Source organism: Xiphophorus hellerii, chromosome 10 (assembly GCF_003331165.1).
Source record: "Xiphophorus hellerii strain 12219 chromosome 10, Xiphophorus_hellerii-4.1, whole genome shotgun sequence".
Taxonomy (NCBI): Eukaryota; Metazoa; Chordata; class Actinopteri; order Cyprinodontiformes; family Poeciliidae; genus Xiphophorus; species Xiphophorus hellerii.
The window spans coordinates 5,878,516-5,906,457 of record NC_045681.1 but is presented as its reverse complement, the minus strand read 5'-3'; the positions used below and the strand labels follow the sequence as shown (position 1 = coordinate 5,906,457).

The 27,942-nt window shown below is 37.5% G+C and overlaps 1 protein-coding gene across 1 annotated transcript; it reads right to left on the bottom strand.

Annotated features, from left to right (window-relative positions):
- Positions 1 to 69: 69 nt before the first annotated feature.
- gfra1b (gdnf family receptor alpha 1b) lies at positions 70 to 26,770 on the bottom strand. Its single transcript, XM_032573714.1, has 10 exons — positions 26,170 to 26,770; positions 25,612 to 25,920; positions 23,357 to 23,440; positions 10,410 to 10,588; positions 9,986 to 10,158; positions 8,333 to 8,442; positions 6,146 to 6,280; positions 4,738 to 4,931; positions 1,988 to 2,035; positions 70 to 1,334 (listed from the first exon to the last, which is right to left on the bottom strand). Exons 1-10 carry the CDS (start codon positions 26,204 to 26,206, stop codon positions 1,194 to 1,196), a joined length of 1,410 nt encoding a protein of 469 aa, XP_032429605.1. The 5' UTR covers positions 26,207 to 26,770; the 3' UTR covers positions 70 to 1,193.
- Positions 26,771 to 27,942: the final 1,172 nt, after the last annotated feature.

The window sequence follows — 27,942 nt, the reverse complement described above, 5'->3', positions numbered from 1 at the left end:
GTTCAGTTGTCAACAGAGATCACACATCAGTAATTACAACAGACACATTGCATTTTTGGAAATGCTAAAGATGTTTAGAAATGAGCCTTTATTGTGTTGTACATTCTTTAAAAGTCTGTGTTAATTCGAGCCATTTAGTACAAACTAAGTATGTGTTTTTATCTTTCTGTCCCTTCAGACCAGCTCTAATTGCAGGCAATTAATGTCTGCTGGCTTTTGTCTTTTGACATTAACTCTGCTTGTGGGTATTTACACATTGTTTATTCATCAAACCCTTGTTCCCTTTGCTCTTTACAAAGAAATAATAACGTGAAAAAAATAGAAGTGTGTGGTCCTCGAATTTCTGGATGAGACCAGTGCCATTTTTTTTATTTCTTTGTAAATTCTATGGATTGTGTTTACAAATACTTTGATACCTAAGAGAAATGATGCACTTTTCCATCAAAATATATTCACAAACAAAGTCAAATCTGTAACCACGTGAGAAAAGAAGCACATCTCATCACATCTCATAAATCACAATTAGGCTGGATAATGCTGACCTCAGTCACCTGTACTAATTTATACTCTCAAAATGTTACAGACAATATTCTTTACAAGCTAACAGCAGCATACTGGAACAGAGTTTGCACCTGTATATTTCTATGCACAAAGTGAGGTGTGTACATGATAAAAGCCACAAACCACCTTGACGACCAGATCTACAGAGCTGCTCTATAGCTAACGCCAAACATGTAGAAGAGAACGTTGTTGCGGACTTTTTGGCAGATTCGTCTTTGTCGTTGTTAGATTTTCAGACAAAATGGACGTTTGAATGACCTCATCAATAATCATAATCCAATGCATCTATGAAATGTGTCGTATGTCCATGGTTTTCCCATTTGCTTCTCACATGTTTAGCTTTTCGCTTGCCCGCAGCTACAACAAATCAAGCAGAGAATGCATGATTTCATGCCCGAAGCAGTTTTCACCTGCACTCCACTCAGTCAAATATGCAGAGTCTTTGCAAATGACTTCCACAGGGCTTTGGAAGGCAAATGAGCTGACATCTCAGTGTCAGTCGTCCACAAATCTGACCCACGAGTGGCTATGATTTCAGAAAAACCTTGAGGTTCCAGTTCGGTGAGTGTCTGAATTAAAATGACTTTGATTGCGTCTTAAGACCAGAAAGGTTGACCTCCAGTTCTTGGCTCCTACAGAAACAGAAAACCTTTGAGCTGTAATGCTGTTGAGGCCACCGAGAGGACTAAAGTTGAGAGATGCAAGGAGTTCAGTTTAGATGGTGAACTTCCAGCGATGGCATTCAAAGTACCAGATTCATCCAGCTGGTGGTTCTGAAGAAAGAAAAAAAAAATCAATGTGGTACGTCAGTTTTTCGTCGTGTGGAAAGTTTTATCGTTTACTTACAATATTTTGCAGTATTAACACCACTTTAATTTTTTTCTACATCACAACCATAAAGCTCAATCTATTTTCTTGGGATTTTATGTGAAGTTAAAACAATAAATGGTTTTCAAAGTTCTTTTCAAAAACCCTGGCATGAATTTGTAATCAAATCCCTTTACTTTGATACACCTTACTAAATCCAGCAGACCCAGATAAAGTCACCTAAACAGAATCCAGTAAAAATCAAGCTTTCATTTAAAACCCACAGATGTTTGTTAGAGAACGTTTTTGTCAACCAAGAAATGCAATAATTGAAGATGTTGAGAAGTTAAAAGAAAAATGTAAAATGTTATTTTTTTTAACCTTTAATTTAACCTGGAGAGTTGTTAAGAGCAGTTTCTATTTTACAATAATGACCTGGTGGGGAAGGAAACATAGAAAAGCAGCTTAAATGACAGTTAAAAGACTAGATAGACACATATAGAGAATGAAATGTAACACTTAATATTTTAGCTGAAACTCTAATAAAAATATTGACCCAGGATTGTTTGGTCTTATGGGAACCATAGAACCTCTAAGCGCTTAATAAAACGAGTCTTACCGGACAAAAAGCTGCTTTTGCTGTTTGATTTGAGACCAGATTTTGGACCTTGAAGGGAGAAAAAAAAAAGAAAAACAGAAGTGAGGAGGTAGAAACACGTTAAATTTGATTTCTGTTTTTTATGACGTTCTCCACAGGCCGACTGAGGGCAATGAAAAACGATACGATACAAACCACAGACCGTTTTATCCCCACAAAACTCTGTTGGTGTAAACTTTTGGTGTAATTTTCCCTATGCCTGTTCGTGCCAGCTCAAGGTTACATCAGTTTGTTACATAAAAACTTTTTTCAGTTTCCTCAAAACCTTTACATTCATATATATAAAAAAAAACTGTATTTGCACATACAAATAGATAAACAAAATAAAAAACTACCTCATAGATACAGTGTTTGGGTGCAGAAAATGATAAGAGGAATCTGCTGTGGTTTGGAAACAGAATAAACACCATGTGGTGATTTTTAAGGAGAAAAATCCTACAAACCAGGGTTATGGAGAAGAATGATTAATTGCTGTATTGGAGGTCTTTCCTCCTAAAGGATGCTTTACGGGTGATAAATCATATCGCTATTAAAAGCCAATATGATAGATTGTTTCGGTTAGAGGAGGCTCTGTGATATGATCTCATTTCTAAGAAAAGAGCCCCAAAGTATTTATCAGGAGAGAATAGCAGATATCGTGAGTGTGTTGATCGAGCCAAAATCTGTCCAAAGGGGTTGCATCGGATTCTGAGACAGTTGAGCAAAATTAAGTACAAATAAAAATGGTGAATATACGTAGCATCTGGAATTCAGGGAACTGGATCTTTGTGAAACACAAACAAAAGGCTTAACATGATGCAGTGGGTTTTAAAAGCGCACATTTCTCTGATATAGTGCCAGATTCTGGTGGTGTAAATTAAAGTGACATTAAAACTTGTATAACTCAACTGACAAATATGCAAATCTATTGGGAGGAATAAAGGTGCAATCACCTGGTTGCATAAGGATTCATAGCCTTAAACTAATACTTTGTTCCATCTTTGGAACATTCATTCTTCTACTGTATATTACACCTTAATAATTGGTAATAATTATCCATGTCATCTTACAAAAGTTCTAAAAATCTGTCATACTCTTGTCAACATACCTCTTCAGGTGACTCCAACAGATTTTCTGTCAGAATTAGCTCTAATCTCTGTTTAGGCCACCCCAAAATTTTCATTTTATTCTGGTTTTCATTCATTTGGATGTATGTTTGGTCCCACTGTAACACTGAAAAGCAAAATTAAGTTTCATCGTCATATTTCTTGCAACCAACTGAAGGTTTTAGATCAAAACTGATGAACATATGGAACTGTTCATATTTAACTAAACGATCTATACAAAAAGCCCAGTTAACTTTGAAGAAAAGTAACCTAAGAGCATGATGCTACCATGGTGATGTGCAGCGTTGATTCTTTGCCGCCCCCGTTTATCGAAAGTTCAGTTTTAGTTCCATCAGACTGTAACACATCTGTATGGTTTTTAGGGTGAATTTTAGCCATGGCTGAATGTTTTGAAACAAAGGTTTCTGTCTTGGAATCCTGTTCCAGGAGATTTCCATCACATGGACAACACAACCAGTACTGGGAAGAAAAAACAAACTCATATTTTGTAACATCACAGTTGTCTTGTCTTTTCTTTAATCATTGCGATCTTTTGAAACTTAGATTTAACGAGGTGTTCATACAATTTTGAGATCCTCCATATCTTGGTATTAAAGCTGCACTGTGCAGGTAATGACAGCACTGTACAGACAGAAAGGTTTTTCTTCACTTTGACTTGCACAGTGACCTATAAACTGAATGCCAAACAAAGTTGAATTAAGACCCAAACTAAGAAATATCTAGCACAAAATAAAACATGACAATTATTGTTTTTCAGTTTTTTGCAAACAAGATACAAACAAAATAAATAGAAAATGCCACTCACTTGTCATGGCATTGTTTGTTTAGAGACTTAAGAACATGATGTCATTTAAGTAGATTTTAAAGGTGCTTTGTGTCTATTACGCTCTATTAGGCACTGATAAACTGTGATTATATGACCATTTATCTTGCCATACAACTCTTCCTCGCTCTGCCATCCGTTCAGAATTTTTAGAATTTAAAAATGTACTAAATAGCAACTGAAAATTTGAGTTTTGGGAATTTAGACACCTTTAATTTGATCATGTAAGAGCACAGATGAGTGAGAACAAGTTAAAAAACTCTAGACTAGTGTCCTTTCCAATAACTGACCTTCCAGTATTGAGGGGGGAAAATATGAGGGAGATCCTTTTGACTTTAACTCCCGCCTGCACACTAACACTGTCACAAATAGACTGAACCTTCAGGCCATTTCTGAGGTTACTGAGGCATCCAATTAGCTTTGACGTGACAGCTTCAGAAAATGTGACTCCACATTGACATATCCACTTTCTGCCCAGGAGGCGGGATTCTGTGCATGCCGTTATAAAACCTTCCCTGATCTATCACAGTGACGGATTCAGACATTTGACAGTCAGACTGAAGCTCTGAATGGATTTCTTAGTGACCTCCTACGGTCTGATGTTGGGATGAGGCATTTTCATTTCCAAGTTCGGGGAAGTTTCTAAAGCTTTGCAAACAGAATGCCAAGTACCAAGTCCTGATAAGACATTCCCAATGTTCTATTTTCATTAAACATTTCAGCAAAAATAGATTTAAATGTTTCTGTACAGCAATATTTAAGATTTTCTTTTCAAACCTTACCTGCAAGGGTCCACAAATGTGATACGAGTCACTATTGGCGCCCAGCTGGTTCACGTCTGTCAGGACGTCCACAACACTGTTTGTCCAAGCTTTACCCCTACGAGTGATGCTTGGCTCTACAGTGGGTTGAATGGGGGGTTGGGGTTGCCATACTCCAACATCAGTACCATTACCAAATGCCTTTATGGCATTACCTAAACAAGAAGAAAGTATTGATCCCATTGACTTTCTGAACAGAACAAATGGAGCATGTCAGGGAAATAGAAAACACAGCAGATGTGGGACCAAATGTATACCAAATAGCATGACTTTCATTCAGCTGCTCTGTGTTTGGTATGATGGACTAATACAATTGTATCATAGTTGGCGATTTAAAAAGTCTAAGTAATAAAAACAGACTACCTAAACATATGTAGAGATAAATAGGGTTATGTACTCACACAACCTTTATGGTTACAAAAGCTTTCAGTGTACTTCTATGTACTAGACTAACACAAAGTAGTGCATAATTGTGAAGTGGAAGTTTTCAAAGTTTTCTTGTAGCTAGTAACAAAAATAGGGTGATTTGTTTTCATTTGTGTTTGCTGAACAGGTCTTGCTATATTTGGTTTCATTAGAAAGTTCTTGGCATGTTTCTTGCATTTTTGTATTTATCTTTTAGATTTGTCAGGCGTTTTCCCTTCAGTTCTAAATCTGTTTTACTCTGTTCAGCCCCTTGTGTGTTAATTATTCACCTTTAGTCAGTCTCCATCCTTCTCTCACAGCTGCACCCTGTTTCCAATCAGCCACCTGTCTCTTGTCAGTAATCAAACTCACCCCTATTTAAGCCTCTCAGTTTCTGCTGTTACCTTCTTCATTTTTCTCTTTCCTCCTCTCTCATGGTCCATTGCATTTCTGCTGGTTCCTGATCTTGTTCTGTCGCTTTTTGTGTTTTTAATATAAAGGAACTTTCATTTTATGTTCTGCCTGTGTTTGGATCTATCATAAAACCAAAACATGACAAGAAACAATGTTTTGACTTATATCTCTACCAGCTCTGCTCATTTAGACACTAAAATGTTTCTCCTTTCTTCCAACATTGAATTCCCCCAAACTTGGTGAGACTAGATGTGAATGTTGAGTTTCCAAGGATTTCCACAAATTCTCAATTAGATTCTGGTTGGCTGGGCCATTCTAGCTGTCCCTTTTAGTAAACTGAGGGAACCAATAAATCCCACACTTTTCATATTTTTTTGTAGAACATTATCACGTTACAATTATTCACTACTTACTTAATGTTGCTCTATCACATAAAATCTCCTGAAGCATATAGAAAAAAGCTAACTTGGCTCAACCTGTAAAAGTTTGGGGACTAAATATTTTAGCAAAGCATCGTACATGTTACGGAAATCAGAATGCTGGAACTCACGGAGACATCGATTGTTGGTGAAGAACTCAGCGAATTTATCACAGTCTGGCTTGCTGTTCCCACTGCTACTGCAGTCACACCACGGTGACAGGCTAATGCCAGAAGACCGCACATAATTGGGAGTCATCACTGTACCTGCGGCATAAAGCAGAATAGGACCCCTGTTAGTCATTGCTACTTCAGTTGAAACCATTTAATAGGGCACTTGTGGTTTAGAAGGAACTTTTTTGGCCTTTTATGCGTAATTAAAATGTTCAGGTCAGCCAGTGAGAGTGGGCTTACTCTGTGTTATAAGGAGCTTTTACTCCATTTACTACGCCCAGGGAAATTGCAGTGAGTGATAAAATGATAAAATTCCTTAGTAAGCCGTAATATCAAGCAAAGACTAATTGTCTGCATTTTTGAAGGAAGTTTGAGGCCGAGTAGGTTCGATTTCTGCAATTACAAGCAGATTCTGTGGTGGAGCGTCAGGAACCTGTCGGGTGGGAGCATTAGAGGGAATAAACTGTGTGAAGCATGATATCGGTGGTGTAGATTGAAATTTCTGCCTGTTGAGACTGCAATTGGCCTCCGTTGCACTGTGTTCAAATCTCATTTCAAAAACTCTGTGGGACGTCATTTTCCTTTCTGCGTAATGAAACCCCCTGATGAAAGGAAGACTGGAACAAGATCTGTTACTGCACAATGAGCTGCAGTGAAATGTTCGCACTGCAGCGTTGCTTTAATAAAAGGTGTTTGCCAGCCTAGCTGATCAGCTAGTTTAACCTTTCCTCTGCAGAATACACACAGGCTAAATTGCTTGGCTTTGCAATGAGCACCTGTAAATGATCTGTTATATGTATGTAGTCTGCATATGATTGTGTAGAATAATGCATCAACTATGCAAGAAAGTTGTTGAGAAAACAAATAAGGATTATTAGTTAGCATCATAATGTGGTTGCTAGGAATAGTCTCAATCTTTTTAGTGCAAGAAAGTATAAAAAATAACTTTGCTCACTCCGTTATTTTGGCACTCTGGTCAAGATGTGAAAAGTAGGGTCCTTACTCTTCAAAATGAGTAAAAACAGAGAACATGGCAAGATGACATATGTGTGTTGATTTACAAATGGTTAAAATAGCTATTAACCTAAGTAAGAAACAAGTTTAAAACAAGTAAAGTTGTAACACACAAGGTTGGGTGAGGATTCAAGTATAAAGTTTCATGTCCACTGAGAAAAGTAGTTAAAGAAGATAAACAAATCTCAAAGGAGGCACTAATGGGGTCCATAACAGCAATCTGGATACATTTACATGCCAGTTAGAAGACAACTTTTCATCCCTACCATCACTGACATAAACAGGTGGAGTCGGACAAACTCTACTGGTACTTTAGCTGGAAATTGTGTGTTTTAGTCAGGTGAGACTAAAATTGATCAAAGGACAAATGCGTGTAAAACCACTCTGATCCCATTCTAAAGTTTGATGGAGAATCTGAGAAACTTCTAAAAATGCACAGGAGATCGGACTTTTTCCAAATGCCACATTTTAACGAAAATCCCCTCTCTGTATGCTTCAACATTATGAGTAAGGGGTTGATATAAGTATTAGCTGGACTGTGAATAATTGTGTTGTTAAACCAGAAGTTTACATACAGTGAATAGACACTTGCACCTTTTTTTCCCTCACCATCTAAAGGTAAAACAGACCAAACTTCTTTTGTTCTAGGTCAGTTAGAATAACCAAAATGATTTCTATTTGCAAAATGCCTCGATAGTGAGGGAAAGAACATGTCAGAGATTTATTTAACATCTTCAAAATCAGAAGACATGCAGAATGAATAATACCTGTTCAAACATAGGAGGAAAGTCCAGATGATGATGATGTATTGGGTTTGAAAACTTCTGACAGGTTAACTGAGACATTTGAGGAAATTGGATGCTAACCTGTGGATGTATTTTAAGGCTACACCTGGAACACAGTGACTTCTTGTTTGACGATGACAGAGTATTTTTGTACATAGCATTTTATTCCACACTGAAACATTGTACAAAAATATATTAGATTTTTCTAAAATGTTTAATGTGAGGTTGTGCTACAGTGTTTCACATTTTTAACAGGTGTGGCAATAATTCAGAGCACAGTTCAGTAAGATGACGGGTCCTTGATGAAAAATATGTCCAATACATCTATGGACTACGAAGAACTTACCAATAAGACCTGAATAGGAGAGCAGACAGTTGGCGTAGTTCTCTAGAAGACAGCCAGATATGGAACCAGTTTCTGGCTGACAGTTGCTGAGAAAGTCTGCCAGCCTTGATCTATCAGCAATGGAGAAACAAGACACATGTTGTCAATGACAGCTTCTTAAAACAATGTTTTCTTTTGTCCTAATTCTGAAATCACTCTCAAAGAAAGATCTAGTAGAACAGCTCTTTAGAGCTTAGGGTGAATCTCTCATGAGCAGAATCAGTTTGCTCATATTTAAACAAGATACAATGCAAAGATTGAGTGATCAATCAGATCAAGCTGGACGTAACTCCATTAAGTGTTTGCATCTACAGAACTGGACAAGTTTTCACTGAACATTTTTTTGCTGCACAGTGAAGCTGAAAAGTATTCTTATCCCTCAGTGGGGAAATTCACAACGTATCTAGAGCAAAGTGACGGCTAAGTTGGATACGCCAACATACACATAACCCTAACAATAAAAAACTGTAATGAAGATGAAAAATTATTCAGTTTTGCAATAAGTAGAAAAATGTGTTCTAAATAATGCAAATAAAGTAAACTTTTCTTACTGTGTTTGAACTTTGCTTCTATATTAGTGCAATTTTCATATGCCTGGCAGATTTTGTCTTAATCTTTCAATTTTACCATCATGTTTTATTTTTCTGACTGGAACTAATCATTTTGAAGTGGTTCATCCCAAGTTCTGACTTGAATCTGATGGAGGGAGCAAGCAGAATGCCTAAAACTGCCAGGAGAATGAACAATTTTGTGCTTAGCTATATATGGTTGAGATGATACACTCAGTTTGACCTCCGTGTGTTGAATAAAATATTTGTGCTGAAAACTCTTTTTAAGGTCGAAGGTTAGGATACTTCATGCTGAAGATTTAAGATGACACTGAGAGAAAGAGCAGGGAATGATGCTGAAAAAACAAACTCTGGTTTGGTTTAGTTCTTCAGTGATATATTTACTACATCATGTTGCAGACTTCAGAGTAGCAACACAGGAAGTCTTGTAATTGCCAATATAAGGGGATGTCTACAATTACAAGTGTATATATACATTCACTAGCCACTTTATTAGCTAAACTTGTTCAACCACATGGCAGCAAATCAAAGCATTTCGACATCTACAGGGCGTAATGGAGACAACTTGCTCAAATTCAAACCAAGCTTCAGATGGTGAAGAAGTTAAGTGACTTTGAATGCGACAGGGTTGTTGGTGCTATGTGTCCTGGTCTGCCCACAAATACAGATTGCCAAAAAACCTGACTCGGTGAGTTTTAAACTTAGTGGCGACACACAATTTGGCCTATAAGAGTTGAGCATCATTTAAAAGCCACAGCCCACCTAAATCATGTCCATCACTTTTTGATCTCAGTTTAAACATCTTCTCCATGCTTTCTCTTCTCCACTAATAACCCCCAACTGGTTTCTTGAACTGTGGTGGAACAGGAGATTCACATTGTGTATGTGCTGCTGACAAATCTGCAGCAACTTCTGGCAAATACTTAAATCTATGCCATGAAGAATTAAGGCAGTGTTGAAGGCAAAAGGAAATCCAACCCAGAACCAGCAAGGTGCAGAAGAGGATTGAGTTAACATTTAACCCTGTTAAAGATTCCTGTTTTACCTGCAGATGTAGTTAGTCTTGCATGTGTTTTGCAGAGAAAGACAGTTGGGCTTGTCTTTATCCTCGTAGGAGCAAATCGGTACGATGGTTTGTCTTCTGCGTTCTGCACAAGCCATCTGATCTCCCGCTGGACAGGAGCAAAACAGCATCCCGTAGCTGTGCTTAGGTGGAACCTTGATTTTGGAACAAACAGAAAACATCAAAGTCTCAACATGAAACAGCGTTTTTTAGTAATGTACTGTGGTATACAGAGTTACAACATTTTCCCAGCTGAGACATTTACAAAGACACTGCGTTGAAAGTGAAATCCTATTTAGAATTATGTTAGAAGCAAGTTTTTGATAATTTTGAGAAATGTTAGGCTGGCCGTCAGACATCAAAATGGGAGACAATAAAAGCTCTTAAACCTGGCATGCTTAATTACCTTGTCAAAGAACTGTCGTAGAGCCTTGTGGCACTTGCGCTTGTTGCAGACCTCAGACGCAGACACCCTGCTAGTGCAGGGGTTGATATAAGCAGAGCGGTATTTCTTACAGGTGTCGTTCAGGTTACAGGCTTTGGCAGCACTCAGACAGTTGTTCTCCTTTGTGGATGCAGGCTCAGCTGGGACAGAAAAAACAGAATGTTTTGATTCTAGGGTTTCTTGAAGCATGCTATAACAGAGTAGTGCATAATTTTGAAGTGAAAGGAAAATGATAGACTGCACAATTTCACAGTTACAAGTGCTATTTCCTTGCAGCAAGAAGGTCCTGTGTTTGCGTCTCAGCCTGGAGTATATTATGTGTGGGTTCTACAGTTAAAAAAAAAAAAGTTAGATCAGTTTGACTCCCTATTTTTTCTGCCTCATTAAGGATATCACTAACTCCAAATAACTTCAACTCTAATCACAAGTTTACATAATTCATCAGGAGAATGGATGTTATGTTAATTTTAGCCTTATTGTTACTTTTCAGGTTGGAATGACAACAACTTTAGTTGCTAATTTCAACAAGTTTCTAAAACTCTAACTGCCCTCGTTTGGTTTTTGAATCTATCGCACAAAATTTGAATTGTGTGGATGTTGACATTCAGACAAAAGAAAAATGGTAAGGTCGTTTAAGAACAACAGAAACACAGAACCAATGGTAAAGGAAGGTGGTGACAAGATCAAGGTGGATGGATGGAATAATGAAGTAGGGCTATATCTGTGTTACCTCAACTCACAGCTGAAAGGTTGAAATCTGAATGTTCCAACAGGACAATGATTCCAAACACAACAAAATTACTTTTGGAATGCAAAAAATCAGGCTTCCATTAAGCTTCTGGTCTTTATAGTGTACTTTAAGCCTTGAAAGTTAGTGCTAAGAATATCCACAAACACAACTTCAAATTAAGCCATTTAAACATTTTCATGGTGTAATTTTGTTCTTGTTATCCATTTACATATTACAAACTCATATGGAAATAAGCTCTCTCAAATTTGCATCCATTCTGGTATGCCTTTACTTTCATCTCATAAAAAGAGCATTGTGTGGTCAACATAAAGCCTCTCACTTCCTATTATTTCTCATTTATTGTAGTTAAAACCCTTTCTGCTCCACTGACTCCTGCGCAGTAGAACAAACTCTATCCTCGGCCTCAACATGGAAGAATGAGCTCTATAATTTTGCTTTTTGAGGTGGAATTGAAGCGCACTGAACTCTTCAATGCACCACAGAATGAGCTACGATTAAATCTGAATACATTTTTGAACCTTGAGGTTAATCATACATTACAGAATCCATTACTTATATATGACGAGTTCTCAGAGATCTGGGCTGTGATCCTGGAGTTCTTGTTTGTGTCTCTCAGAGCAAAGGTGTGACAGCTTTACTCCAATTAAGGTGACCCCGAGGCAAAATGCACACTGCTGTTGAATTAAAGACAAACTTTTTTTTAAAGGAATTGTGAAAAGACATTTGCCTGTTCATGTATACAAACTGCTAAACAGAGAGAGGAGAGTGAAATCAGAAGGTGTAGGTCACAGTGACGGTTTGTATGGAGGCATTGCACCAGAGCAGGGAACAGAAACATTTTCTTTTGGGGCATTTTTGCATTTAAAAAGGTCATCTTAATGTCATGAAGTGCCTTGCATAAGATTTCATGCTTTTTGAACTTTTCCACAATTTTCATCCATTCATGGAGAAAAAATATTCAGTGTTCAGTCGTTCAGCTTTGCTTTGATCTGGCCGGATGTTCAGAGTTTTGTCCTCCTGGACGTTTTCCTCTGGTATATCCTCATTTTGTGCCCCATTCATCTTCTTATTAACTCTAAACAGTTTCTTTCTCTGTTGAAGAAAATCATCTGCAAAGCATGATGCTGCCACGGTCATAGTTCACCATGGGGATAGTGTGTAAAGATTTTCAAAATATAAATAGTAGACCCCCGGTTAGAGACCACAGCTGCCTTTGAATTGCTAAAATCCACAAATACTTGAGGTCATTTTCACACCTTCAGGGACTCTGAAGGGGCCGACCAATGATTCTCTCCCCATGATTTCGGCCCAAAGCATGACTCCACCACCTCCTTGCTGACGTCACAGCCGTGTTGGGACGTGGTGGCTATATATATACAGTCCTGCTCACCATTATTGGCACCCCTTCATGTTTTGCAAAGCTGAGTGAATATCTTCAGAAATAAATGGAAATGTTCAAAACTTAAATCAGCAGTATCTTTCAATTTGAGGTCCAAAGTAATTTAACAAAGACAATTACCATTTCAACATAAATATTTTAATTGCAAAGGACAAAACAGAAAACCAGCATGTGCACTAATATTGACACCCCTCCTTAATATTTGGTTGCACAGCCTTTGGCAGCAATGACAGCCTCCAAACGTTTCTTATATTCATCTATAAGCTTCTTGCACTTCTCGGGTGGCATTTTCTCCCAGACTTCTTTTGCAATATGCTCAAGCTCTTGTACATTTGCAGGGTTCCTTTCTCCAATGGCAGATTTCAGCACCCTCCAAAGATTTTCAATTGGATTGAGATCAGGACTCATTGCTGGCCATTTTAAAACAGTCAATTTTTTCCCTTTCAACCATGCCTGCGTGCTTTTGGAGGTGTGCTTTGGGTCATTATCTTGCTGGAGGACCCAGGATCTTCGCCTCAAACCAAGTTTTCTTACGCTGGGCAAGACATTTCGCTCTAGAATTGCTTGATAGTCTTCTGATTTCATGATGCCTGTGATACGGTCAAGGCCTCCAGTACCAGATGCCGCAAAGCAGCCCCACAGCATTATGGATCCTCCACCATGCTTGACTGTTGGTATGGTGTTCTTTTCTTTAAAGGCTTCATTGCGCCGTCTGTAAACATATTGTTTGTGTGAATTACCGAAAAGCTCCACTTTTGTTTCATCTGTCCATAAAACGTTGTCCCAGAAGGCTTGAGGTTTGTCCAGGTTCTCTTTTGCGAAGATCAAGCGTTCTTTTTTATGTCTTTTCTTCAGCAATGGGGTCTTCCTTGGCCTCCGCCCATAAAGCCCCACTTTGTTTAGTGTGCGCCGTATGGTACTTGTTGAAACAATCACACCAGACTGCTCCAGGTTGGTCTTTAGGTCTTTAGATGTTTGACGTGGTGTTTTTTCCACCATTCGCACCAACCGTCGAAGACTTCTGTCATCAATTTTTCTCTTCCCCCCACGTCCAGGGAGGTTCTTGACCGTTCCATGCCTGGAAAACTTCTTAATAACATTACGCACCGTTGAAACAGGGATACCGAGGTCTTTGGAGATGGCTTTATACCCTTTGGAGGTCTTGTGCTTACAAATAATAGCATTTCTGGTGTCCTCAGACAGCTCCTTTGTCTTTACCATTGTCACATGTGAAGATGGAATAACAGGTGGCTTTTAAAGTACCAACATGATCATTCATTGGTTAATTCATGTCACATGTGTGGAGGTAGTTCATCACAAGTGATCTTTATTTGTGATTTGCAACAGGTGAGCCGAATTAGGTTTTCATACTGATTTGCTGGAAAGGGTGCCAATACCATTGACATGGCAAATATTATGTTTTTCTTTGTTTTCCTCATAATGTTTATCTTTTAAAATGTTTTTTATCATTTGCTGTTTTGCATCGAGCACAAGCTATCAGCAGTAAAATGTTGTTTCACTTGATGAATTTCCTTCAGGAAATATTCCATTATATGTACTTAAACTTCATGGGTGCCAATAATGGTGAGCAGGACTGTATATATACATATATATATATATATGAAACGATGATTAAGTAGGGCCCGCACCTTGGCTCAAGCCCAGGGGCCAACACCCTCCTAAATCCGGCCCTGAGTATCTGATAAAGTCATCTAGCTTATTAGAGTCTTAATATATCAACAAATGAGAAGTCACTTGTGGGTGCCTCTGTAGCACGTTATGATGATAGATGTGAAAAAAAAAAAATCTGGCTATGAAAAACAAATCTATGCCACTCTTCTTAGGTTGCTGCCCTTGAGCAAGGCCGCCACAGCAGACATAACAGGAATCTGACCCTATAGGCAACTCTCAATAGGCTGATACAAGAGATCTTTCCAATGATGTCAGTCAGGCGGGTTGAATATGGTTCCAAAAATGTTGTTAATCACAGTGTCCTGGAGCGGGAATTAATTTCAGTAATGCACCGAGGGCAACATGTGAAATTATAGTTTTCCAAACTACAGTTTTTAAAATGCTTTCTAACAAAGTGAGGAGTTGGAGCTGGCATTTGTCTTTTACAGTGGGGGACATAATTATTTCATCCTCCTGCTGAGTGTTCTCACTTATAACAAAATGAACAGTCTCTAATTTAGATTGTAGCTTCATTTTAATATGGAGAAAGGACTAAAAAAACCCATTAAATAAAAGTTTGATTCAATTTTACAAAACAGATCACACACCCCTGACTTGATGCATTATTTATATGGAGCATACCTACCTAAAGGATTCATTTATTCCAATCCAGGAAGAAAAAAAAATATATATATATATACTGTATATATGTACTTGTGAGTTACATCAAGATTTTTTCCAGTCTGGTTGTATGTTAATTTCTTTTAAAACATCAACTGAAGAAAATCCTGAAAAACAAAGACCACTTTAAAAAGAACAACTACAGTACATGATGCTACCAGTGTGGACACAATGAAGATATTCCCTCGCTGAGGGTTTAGTTTCAAAGGGACAACTGTGGATAGTCTGACAAGAACATTCTCAAGCTCTTCCTTATCTTTCACTGTGTAATAAGAGCATTAGGAAAATGCAGCTATGGACTTTCCCTCTTGTCTTTTTATAAGATTTAGGCCTGACATTGTCCAAGAAGCTCAAGAGTGTGAGTGACCCGCAAGATAATCCCTAAAGCTCTTTCTATGACTAATAAATCCCACAGTAACATAAAAGCTTATAGGATTGGATTAAAGGATACTATAATTTCAAGCTAATGCCCAGCTCCCTACCAACATGCCTCTATCATGATTATTTGAAGTAATCATGTCTGCATGTAACAAAGTCTAACAAATCATGCATTGCAGGTATTATAATAAATGAAAGAGAACAAAAATTTGTGTATAATCTTTTTATATATATACGAATAACATTATGTTATTATGTTATTTTTTAAAAGAAAAAATGTAATTCTTGATAATCTAATTGAATAAGAAGCATTTTCTGTTGTGAATGAATTTATGTTAACATTTTTAAATGCTGCATGTCCAATGCAACTTTCCCTGTGATGGACCGGCGGCCTGTTCAGCTACTACACTCACAACATTCTCAAGAACCGGTCATGAAAATATTAATATACCTCATTACAATAGTCAATCCTTTCAAATCAGACCATATCATTATCCAATATGTTACTCTGTGAATGAGAAGTGAAGTTAATCTTTTAAACCTTTCCATCCATAAACTTCTCTTTTGTTCCTTCACAATTCAGGAAAAACAGACCCAGCACTCAGAGCCTTTCCCTCATGCTGCCCTCCTTTCTGTCAAATCTCCGGCTAGCATGTATAAATCCCCACCAGAGTCTTAATATTTATGATCAGTCTCAAGACCCATTTATTACATACACCCATGAAATTAGTGAAATCCCTCTTAGCTCCTGCTGCAACCGCTGCTCCTTAATCTTTGCGTCAGTCATTTATTCTGGAATGATATAGTATTTTTGCAGAAATTACTTGCTAGGATGGAGCACCCAACAGACACAGCAATATTGTCAGCAATAGTGGAAGTATGCGAAAGTTTCCCAAATGTTCCCCTTTGTAAAACATTTAATCACTTATAGAGAATAAATCACTTGCTTTTAAAGCCAAGCAGATATTTTGTTACCTTGGTGGAACTCCACATTGTGGGATAACAGCTTCTGCTTCAGGTTTGGCTCACTAATCATGATGATGTGGTGTACTATAAGCTTGAGCGGACATATGGCGCATCATCACTGCAGCATATGGGTGAGCAAGCCAAACTTTTTCACTGAGATATGCAACTTTCTGACGCACTTATAAAATATGTCATTTAGGAATTCAGATGTTCACTTGTTTTCTGATTATCAAAATACACTACTGGTAATGTATTGTAGATCCATTTCTTTTCCTTTTCCTAGTTATAATCTAGGTTTTGTGTCTTCAAATTGTGCAATTATTTTGAGAAAAGAAGAAAAAAAACATTTTTGTATTTGTGAGTTCACATTTTCCCTAAAGATAACACAATTGTAATTTTTCAAAAAGGGTTGGGGTTACTTTTCACAGAAACATATTAATGCAGATGCTTTTAAATGCAACACCTAGAAGTTTGGATTTCTCAAATTCAACATTTGTTTCCAATATGATTCAAAAATATGGCTGTTAAAGTACAAGAATGGTATTTTAACAGCAATAAGTTCGTGGTGAAGAGAGAGCTGAGTCAAAAAGCGAAGCTCTCGATTTACCGGTCGACCTACGTTCCCACCCTCATCAATGGTCATGAGTTTTGGGTCATGACCGAAAGAACAAGATCGCGGATACAAGCGGCCGAAATGGGTTTTCTCCGCAGGGTTTCTGGGCTCTCCCTTAGAGATAGTGTGAGAAGCTCGGAAGAAAGATCCTCACTTTTGAAGACATGTCCTGTGGTTTGATGAAGCTGCAATTCCAGTGTTCAGCCATAAAGACCAGAATTACATTTGGAGAAAAAATGGGAAAGCTGCAAGCCTGAGAACGCCATGCCAACCGTGAAATACAAAGGTGGCAACATCTTATTTTTCTCTTTGAGAAACTGGTGCTCTTCTCAAAATAGATGACATTATGAGAAAAGAACACTAAATACAAATATTGAAGTAACATCTCAAGACATTTAGCTGTGGATAAGCAGACCACCAATTTTGCTATAAAGCGGCTTAAGCAGAAAGCGGTTTATGTTTTTGGAGTGGTCCTGACAAAGTCTTAATGTGTCTAATAGGAAGATGGGGGCAGGGCTAAACATGCTGGCTACAAGTCTGACTCAGTTCCACCAGTTCTGTCTGGCAAAATGGGCGGAAATCTCAACAAACTATTGTGTGAAACTTGTGGAAGGATATCCAAAACCACAAGATATCTTGTTTACATTTGGCCACAAGCCATGTAGAGGACATGGCAAACATGTAGCTCAGTGGAAAGTGTAGTTGTTAGACAAACAGAAGGGTGTAAATTTGAATCCACCCCCACCCTTCCTTTGAAGTGTCCTTGAGCAGGAAACATGACTCTAAGCTATTAATCCATACATTTGTAAATGAGTTATTGTGTAAAATTGTGTTGTGTGATATGGCTAGAAAATCCAAAATATGTGCAATATTTTTCAAATGGAACTAAGTGATCTGGTCAGTTAAAATCAAAATGTAACATTTTTGGATACATGTAAACAGCTTTGTGAACAGCTTTGGGGACACTTTACGTCAGCAGCACCAGTAAAGCTGGTCAGATTTGATGGGAAAATGAATGGAGTTAAACACAGGGAAGTTCTGAAAGAAAAACTGTTGGATGCTGCAAATGACTTGAGACTTGGGTAGGGATTTACTTCCCCAAGGGAGAGGAGCACTAAACATAAACTTCAAGAAGTCTTACCACAAATGGTAAGACTTCCAAATTGCCCATCTGACTGGGCAATTTGGCAAAGAAGATGGAACAAATATGAGGAACTGATTAAGATTTTTCCCACATAAATATGTTTATGGTTGCCAAAAATATTATTGTGCATCCCTTACAGCAAACAGTACTTTGGTTTTGTATTTCTAAGCCATGGTTAGCCAATGACTGCATTTCCAATGAGTGCATACCCACTTGGCTTTCTCTACTCAGCCTGTCATGGCTCGGCCATCAGGTACATTCATCTTGGTGAGGAATTTCTGTTTTTCAAGCCATTTAACTGAGCCTTCGACTTCCAGCACCATTTATTTATGTCAGAGTGAGAGTCAGTGAGCCAGTATGCAAATGTGCATGTGCGAGTGTGTGTGCAAGCTGAAGTTAATGTTAAAAATTGTATTGGCTAAATAATGTTCTTGGCGTGACTTATTTTAAGTAGTCAGTTTTGCTTAAATTAACTCAATTTGTGTGTTAGCTCATGTTGAGCTCTTGGAAAAGCAAATTCTGCGTTCTAACATGTTTTTGGATTACAAAGCACAATTTGAGCTCGATCCTCTGGAGTACTTGGCAGGTAAAAACATTGGCTTCATACAAGCAGCACGATGTACTGCAATGTATGAAATTTCAGCTGCAGTGTTAAAACATCAGAGCATGCACACCAGTTGTTTTCTACCTCAGGCTCATTTAACTTTTATTAATATTGAAGTGAGAAAAGAAGTACGAATCAGGAAAATTATTCGTAAAATACTAATCTAATGATCTACCTATGTTTATATGCACAGTTCACATGCACACTGGACCAGTATGAACATCTCATTTTCTAAAATAATCTAGAAAATCCAGATTATTTTAGAGATGTTTGCTGGAAAGATAATCAAGCCGAGCTTCATTTATTGCTCAGTAACTCAGATTACTGATCAAATATGAAGTAAGCACCATAGTTCATGATTGGGTCAACCTCTGTGATTTCCTCAAGGAGAAAACGGCATTTTTCTCTATTGAAATTGGATTAAAAAAGGTAAACCATCTAAAACGTAATGGTATCAAATGAGTGAAGAAGTACATAATTTATTCTTATGTCTATGAAAAATGTAATATAACAAGTTTAGATCCACTTAAGTAAGCACATTTTAGTATCAGGTAACCAGTATGAGAATCAAAACCCTGTTTTCCAATGATGATTTTATTTGTTAAGGGGAAAAACAAGCCATATGTTAAAAAATACCTTTATAAGATTATTTTTATCCATTCACACTGGAGGGCTTTTGAGAATGATTGTTATCTCGGGAGTCATGCCACAGCATCTGAGTTGGATTTAAACCCGGTTTTGTGTATAAGAAGGTTTACTACTTCTATGTTCCATGTTTCTTTCTTTAATGGATCTCATTGGTGTTCACTGGGGTCCAACCCCCATTTTAAAATTCTTTCCTGTATGATACATGCCATTACCTTTTTCTCTCAACCATTCTTGATTTTCTTTAGATTGGGGTATGACAAATTGCTTTTTTTAATTGATTTTTTTGACCTACTTCATGTTGTCAGGCAGGTTCTGTTAAGGTGATTTCATTATCTACTTGTCTGGCAGTAAGCAGGTTTGGATCTGGACAATTATGATAAACAACGAAATGTGGTTAATCACAGTTGTCTCATAATTTAAAGAGCCTGATTTTAAATTTAGTTTGACGATCTGAAACACGTAACAGTGACGGTAAACACATGTGAATTCCCCAGCAAGGCGAGTTTCAGTTATGCACATGTGACATCTTTTTGTAGACCTTCAACCACAACCGTCTGTCAGTTTACTGAAAGGCGTAATACTGAAAGCTGCCTTTCAGTATTACGTGACTGAAATTCAGCTTTACAGATTGATTGTGTTTATTGATTTTTAAAAGATACAGCATTTAATTTCATCTGTTCCTGGAAACCATGCTTGTAGTTATTGGTTTGGATTTCATCCTGCTGGTCTGAATTATTAATGTGATGATTACAGGACACCCAAAGTAGAAAAAACCCCACAAATTCAAATTTTACACTTCTAGAAAATTGCTTTTATTTTTCATATATTTTATGTATAACTACAGTAATACTTTTATGTAGTCGTAGGTTAATATTACAATTGAAATATATTGAATTGGTCACTTCCTGGCATCTTGACTTACCAGTGTCTTATATAATTGTTTTGAAACTGCAACTATTTTCTGTTAGACCATTCCTGGATGAGATTAAACTCAGAAAACAAGCATGTTTTTAAAGCTGTATTGACATATTAAAGCAGAACAGCCCCTCCCCTACCTGTTGCTGCGCCTACCTCTCAGCAGGCTAAAAGAAGGTTACTGCACTTTTCCCTCACAAAAGACAAATTGAGGTGTTTAGAAATATTTATTTTTTTCAAAATATCCAGATATGGCTTGTGAACTAAAAGAGAGTCAACCATTAGTTTTATTTAAGCAAAATATTTTTAAAACTATAGTTTGGATATAGCAACCTTCATTTTCACTCAATGCATGAACAGCAAATATACATTCCTCAATGCCAATCATTCAATCATTCAAATGATCAGTCCAGTATGTTTTTTTTTGTTGCTAAAGAATAGCTAACTTCTGTTTCCCAATATAATTAATAAAGATATAAGTAAAGTTGTAACCATGTGCATTACAACAGTGTTTGGGGTCAGAAAAAATGTAGAATTTGTGAAAATCAGGATTAAAAAAAAGATAATTAGTTGTTAGAAAACGAACCTTAATTACATATACAGATTCTGCCTTTTAATGGGGATTTCACTTCTCATTATTTTTTGAAAACAACATGAATAATATAATGTAATGCTTAATTGTTCATACCTAATTGTTGATTTAAGTGTGCGATACAATACTTTCTTTTCAACTAATTTTGGAGAAACAGGGCAACGTGTAATAGTCGAAGCACCTAGAGCCTTTGTTTTACTGAAGGATGTTTAACGACAACCATCAAGTCAATAACTCAGCTCTATCTTTAGTCATGTGTGCATTATTTTATGCTTGGCTTAGTTTCAGGCAGGAATGAGGTCACTTACGGTTAATGGACTTGTGATATCTAACCCATTATGTGAATTATGGGTTTTTTTTCTTTCTATGGCCACTGTGGTTGTTTACACAGCTAGAAGTTAAAATTGCTACTCATCTTCAGCTACATAACATCATAGCTTATAATGCTCATATAATATAGGTAATACATGTGATTTTTTTGTGATAACACATAATGCTGATAAGTTACCCAGTCAGACTTCCATATTCCCAGTCACTGACTTTGATGGAATAGCACATTAGGCGTGTATCAGGTTTCCAAATGATCTCTTGATCAAGATTTCAGCATTTCTCATTTCTTCAGTGGAATAATTCCAGTTTTATGCAACCAGATGCCTCATCTAAGGTACTTCAGGCATATAATGGTGCAGTGAAAACTGTGTAGTGAAAGTATTACATTAATATAGATTACTGATGTCTCTTGGTCATATTTTCTGTAAACCTTGAACAGTTTTAACAATATTTTTTATCATTCAGATTTCAGCATTTACATACCCTTGAATTTTTTTTCCCGTTTTATGTTTTAAAACAAAAACGTCAATATATTTTATTGTAATTCTATATGTTAAACCGTCTCAAAGTACTGCGTGATTGTAAAGCAGGAGTAAAATATTGCAATGCTTTGATTGTTAGAGCCAAGACATGGCCATTTACCTACAATGGCGGGCCAAGCAAGTAGAACATTAATCAGAGAAAGAGAAGGGCAAGATGGCAAAGAATGAACCAAAACGTGTGAAAGGAGGTGCTCTGTCAGGCCAGATGAGACAAAAGTCTTAACTTTTTTCACCTACATGCAAAGTAGAATATGTTGTGGAAAATAAAAACTTATATCTGCCTGGACAACCCCTCTTAATGCTAAGACATGGTGATGGTAGTATCATGGTGGTAGCACTTTTCTTTAGCAGGAACAGGAAAGCTGGACAGAGTTGATGAGAAGATCAGTGAAGCTAAATGCATTCTGCTCAACAGACTGGGCAACAAAACAGCACAGAAGCTCTAAACATACCACAAATCTTAGGGTGGATTAGATTAAATAATATTAATTTGTTAGAATGGCTTAGTCAAAGTCCAGACCAGCTATAAAATGGCAAAGAATGAGCAGAAATGTTTCAGAATTTGAAAAGCTAGTATACATAATCCAAAAGACTTGCTTATATGATTGCATATTTCCTTCCATTTCACAACTATGTCTTAATTTGTTTTTCTATGACACAAAAACCTATTAAAAAAATACATTAATGTCGGTAATGTGTGGATTTAATGTGGATGTAACATGAAAAATATATAATGTTCCAAGGAATATTTCTTTTGGCAGGCACCAAACCTCCTCATCATTTCAACATTTTTCCAGGAGAGTAATGTGGATATTAATAATGTTTTCTCCACTCTGTGTTTGAAATACATTAAGACACTCAGTCATTGTATGCTGAGCAGAGTGACTCTAATATGGCAAGTTGGTTCTGCCACAGCAAGAGCCAGAAACAGCAGGAGGCAGAGCACAAGAAACGAAAAACAAGAAAAAAAAAAGCCAATTTTTTTTTTTCCACTGAAAGAGTGGCTAGCCAGTTCAGCAGATGCATTCCTCCAGCCAGAAAGCCCAACGCTGTGGAGTGCCAAAGGGTTCTGCACATGTCACAAAGCTCTTCCTCTATCATCGCAACTGAATGCAGACAGATGGCTAATTGCTCCTCTGCGAAGCTAAATATGGGCTTGCCTAAGTGTATGCTCACAGGTCCACCGTTGATGGCTGTGGACATGTATGACATTTATATTTTCACAAAAGCAAACAAGCTTTTTTCCCCTCTTTTTTTAATCCAGGGATTCAGCTCTAACAGGTTCCTGGAACTCGCCTCTAAAAGGATGATTATTTCACAACTAGCAGATAAATGCGATGTTCAGCATTAGCGCCATGACAGCAGAAAAACACACAGGCCTCTCATCATCGCTTCGAGGGCAGGAACTCAAATATACTAAATTATTCTGCTTTGTGTACCATGGGTCACAGTGGCAGATAAAAGCTTTTGTGATGGATAATGGGCATTGAAAGCTACAGCCTGAAAACTAGACAGCGATAGAAAAAAGAGCGGTTGTCAGAAACGGTGACGGATGTGTTGCAGTGATGTGGTGTCTTATACGGAGTGCAACTGAGAAATACCAGGGATATAAACAGTGACTTAACACCACACAAACTGAGACCTTTAGGAGGTTAAAAAAAAACAACCTCTTACCAGCTATGATGGGAGCCAAGCGGAAGATGTCTGAGAGCCGGCTATTGACTGGTTCATATGGAGAGTATTCCAGTAAATCGTTACCTGCAGAACAGAACAGATTGTCAACACTGTGTGCTTGAAATTGCATGTGTGTGTGAGACAGAGAGACGGTGTGTGTTTGTCTTAATGCCATAATAGGGCCTTGTCATTACTTTCATCCTGTGGAGACGTCAGTATCTTTGGAAACGAAAGTGGATTCCCTACGGTTTTGACAAGTAACATAGCATTTTGTATGCAACCAAAATGAAGCACAATTCTGTTTATTTTATTGTTCACGCATCAGCGAAGCAGTATTTTGATTAATATAAGGAGGGACAGACAACTATTGAATACTTCAATGTTTTTTTCTTGTTGTTTACATAAAATTCACACCAGGCATTGGTAAAAACCTAAATAATCTAGACAAAACAAAACAAATGATCCCAGAAATGTAGTTATGCGACTTAGAAATAATGTGCACCTGTCATGAGAAAATACAAAAAAGCTGACTCTGAATTCAAAAGCTGAAAATATAGATCTGTGTTGCTGCAATTTGAGTCACTCGTTACTTTTTAAAATACAAAATATCAAATTAAAACGAACTGAATGAGGGACAGTTTGACTTTATTTTTAAAATAACGCCATAAAATTACAGGCAAAAAGAAAAAAATGACCTTATTTTCTTATGTGCTAACACCCAACATACCTCAACCTTTACTTGCAAAGTGTATGCCCTTCATATAGAGTAGGGTTAATGCTTTTTCCTCATATGTAATAAGAAAATTACCCCAATAATTATCTAGCTTAATCTAAAAAGGACGTCATTGCATTGTGTTACCAATGTATAAAGTTTTTTATATGTTTAAAACAAATATTTCAAGTAAATTCTTGACATAAAAAAAGATGCTGAAGTTGCTGTCGTATTTACAGATTTAAATTGAAGTTCTTCTTTAAGTTTGCCTTTTGTTGTTATAAAACAAATAAAACTAAAAAAACAGAAGTAGCTTGAATAGTACAGCACACAAAAGACAGACTAAAGTCAGACAGTAACATGAGATGTTGCAGTTGTTTCTGGAGCGATACATTTAGGGTAATGATAATAAAACAAACCACTGTCTAACTGTAAGATGGCTCACAAAGTTAACCCAACATCCTGAGGCCGCTGGGCTCTTTAACTTATCAAGGCAAGCGTGACTTCATATGACGCGGTCTCAAGCCATTACATTCCCACTCTTGCGGAGTATTGTGTGGGTCATTTCCAGTGTCTCAATATGATTCTGGCAGCTGATGAAATCACAACCATCACACATGAATATGTCCTTTTTGTCAAGGTTGGTGTTAGACTCTGGTAGAGTCGTTCCTGCCCAAAGCTTTAAGTATTTTATAACCTGCCAGATTGGACTGAAAGGTGTCAGTTTATATACATTTCCAACATACAGCGCTGGAAAAAAATTAAGAACCCACTGCACTGAACCTCATTGAAAACCTCATGGTTATTCCACCAAATATTGATTTCTGATCTCGGATTTCTTGAGTTAAAACACTAGTATTGTTGTTTCTAAACGAATATGAACTTGTTTTCTTTGCATTATTTGAGGTCTGAACGCTCTGCATCTTTTTGGTTATTTTGACCATTTCTCATTTTCTGCTAATAAATACAAAATCTTTGCTTGGAATTTCAGAGACATGTTGTCAGTAGTTCATAGAATAAAAGAACAATGTTCATTTTACTCAAACATATACACAGAAAAAGTAAAATGAGAGAAACGGATCATTTTAAGTGGTCTCTTATTTTTTTTTCCAGAGCTGTATGTTGCTATTCATTCTTCTAGCTTTGAAAAGCCAGTTGGTGTCCAAAAGTAATGTTGCAGAATTTAATATTGAATAAATTTCCCTCTCATTTCCCTCATGTGTTTACCATTGTTAGCCCAAATCTGTGACCAAGCATCTCACTCAAAACACTTCTGCTTTGACTTAGATTCCTCTCCATGTCCTACTCCATTCTGGTAGCACATCTTACTCAAAATCTAATTCACTTAGACGAGTCAAACCTGAACTTCATTATTCTACAACGACAAAGTCTGACCGTCAGTAAACATTTGTTTCATTTATTTAGATGTAGACACATGGATTACAATGGCCAACCCTGAACTGATTGTATTTGTACATATACATACGTATATATATATACATATATTTGTATGCATGATGCTTCCCTTGAGTTTAAACCTCACCTTGTAAACTCTGAAATATGCTCCAAAAAATTCTGAGGCAGTTCTTCTCCTTCTTCATGCCTCTCCTGCACCTGCAGTTGTTCAGGGAGCTCTGCTTCATGGCATCTATGGCGCTGCGGCACTCGCCCTGCGCCTCGGGACCGGTGACCGCGCTGAAGTTGCTCTCCCTCCCCGCCACGCACTGCCTCATCATCCGGTACTTGGTGCTGCAGGAGTACTCCCTCTGACAATGCTCGCTGGCCTTCACACAGTCCAGACGGGCTGCGCGGGAGGCTGCGCCGCCGTCACCTTTCAAGGTGAACACCGAATCTGAGAGTCGGGGACAACTCGAGTGAGGTTTGTGAATAACTGGAAACCATTAAGCTGTTTTACGCGCGCCAGCGCTTGAAAAGGAAAATATGACCGCATGAAATATGCAGTGAGCGCTACAAACTTGATCAGTCATAACAAATAAAATAAAACAAAAATTGGATTTACAGCGAGAAAATGAAGTTAAATCAATGTGATGCAGTTCATGGAAATGTTAGGTCTAAGAAAAAAGAAGACAAAGCTACTTACCCCAAATGGATAAAATAAAGACAAAAGTTAAAATCATTGCGCGTTTTGGATGTTTTTCAGGATCTAATCAACTGTTGCTGGAATTAAAATAAACTGTGAGAAGAACTTGTCGGATTGATCCACTTTCCGTCTGGTTGCAGCTCAGGTATGTTGAAATGACGAAGCATTGTGTTAGATCCGACAGGGACAATCCAGATTCTGGAATAAAACCACCGCCTTGTGAATCCGTCGGAGGTTTTGTTTGGTTTTCCTGCAAAGCCCTCAGAACAAGTAGCCTAAGTCATGAATCAGCGCTGACTGTTCCCACTCCGCTCCGCTGCTGTGCCGTCTGCTCTGACTTTGAGCAGCCGAGGCGCGCTGACCGAGTTGCGCATGAGGAGAACAAACTTTCTAAAAGCACAACAGCGAAAAGAGTCGGTGGCAGCGACTGTGGAATTTAATGAAGGTCCGGAGAAAGTTTCATTTGTCCATCAAATGCGCTTAAATTATATCCCAACATCTGAAAAAGTAAATAAAATTAAAGAAATCCTCCCATGCAGAGCAGGTGAAAAGACAAAGTCTTTGATCCGGACCGTCCTCCACTCTGAGGGGAAACTGAAGGGATCGAGATGTGCAACCCATAAGATATGTGACGTCATGAGTCTTGCCTCCGACTGATCGTAATAAATCCTTTAGCATCCAGACCTGGATTTAAAAAAAAAAACCCATCAGGACTCGATCTATTTAATTTAAGAAGCATCATCTCAGTAGTTTTGTATATGAGGAATGTTGGATTATTTTAATAATTCAGTTCAAAAATTGAATCTCAAATGGATTCAGTATACAGAGTAATATCTTTCAAACGTTTGTTTCTGTCCAGTTTGATTGTTAAGGTTTGTAGCTTCAACAAAAACCCAAAATTCAGTTTTTATGACACCGGAATATAACAAGTCAGTAAGAAAAAAGTACACAAATAACATGTATAGTCATATTTGTGAGAACTGTGAAAGAAAATCCGTTCAAGAGTTTGGGAAGCTGGAGTCAGTACAGCGCACACACAAATCCACCCATACTGCTGTTCCATTCCTCCTGTTGAATAACTCCTGAAAAAAATCAGCTAACAAGGGCTAAGAGAGCAAAGTACCGAATGTTTCCCCATTGACCTTGGGTCCTCTATGCAGATTAAGGTAAATTCAGTAAATTTTCTCGAAATCAAAGTCTTAGAGTCTGGAGGGAAATTGTGTGCTTGGCCTCTTGTGTTTTATCAAAGTCAGCCATCTGTTATCAGATCAGCAAACTCACGATCTGTGAATCCTTAATATGCTTAACAGTTATAGCAAAGTAATTGCCTTCACATTAGTCCACCAAATCACACACTTAAGAATAAGTAAGAATAACTGGATTAGGCATTTCTTAAAAGACATATCTTCATTCATATATATCTGCATAATACAGGTGGCTTTTATTACAGTGCAATTACAGTGCTGAGCAGATTCCAGTCTCATTTTAAAATTTCCATAAGCAGGCACTTTAGTCCTGGTCTCTTTTCCCTCAACCAGGCAGTTTTACATGCAAAAATGAAGATATTTTCTTTAATGGTAAACCCTCTTTTCCTCCCAATTCATTAAGAAACTATATATTACCAGTTAATTCTTTATTAAGAAGGCCAGTCACCTCACTTTTAAAATATCCTTTGTTAATTCATTGAATTCTAAAGCTTCTAATATCTCACTAAGCTAAGCCATAAATACTGTTAAATACTTATTCAATTTAATTTGAGACATGATAGCTGAT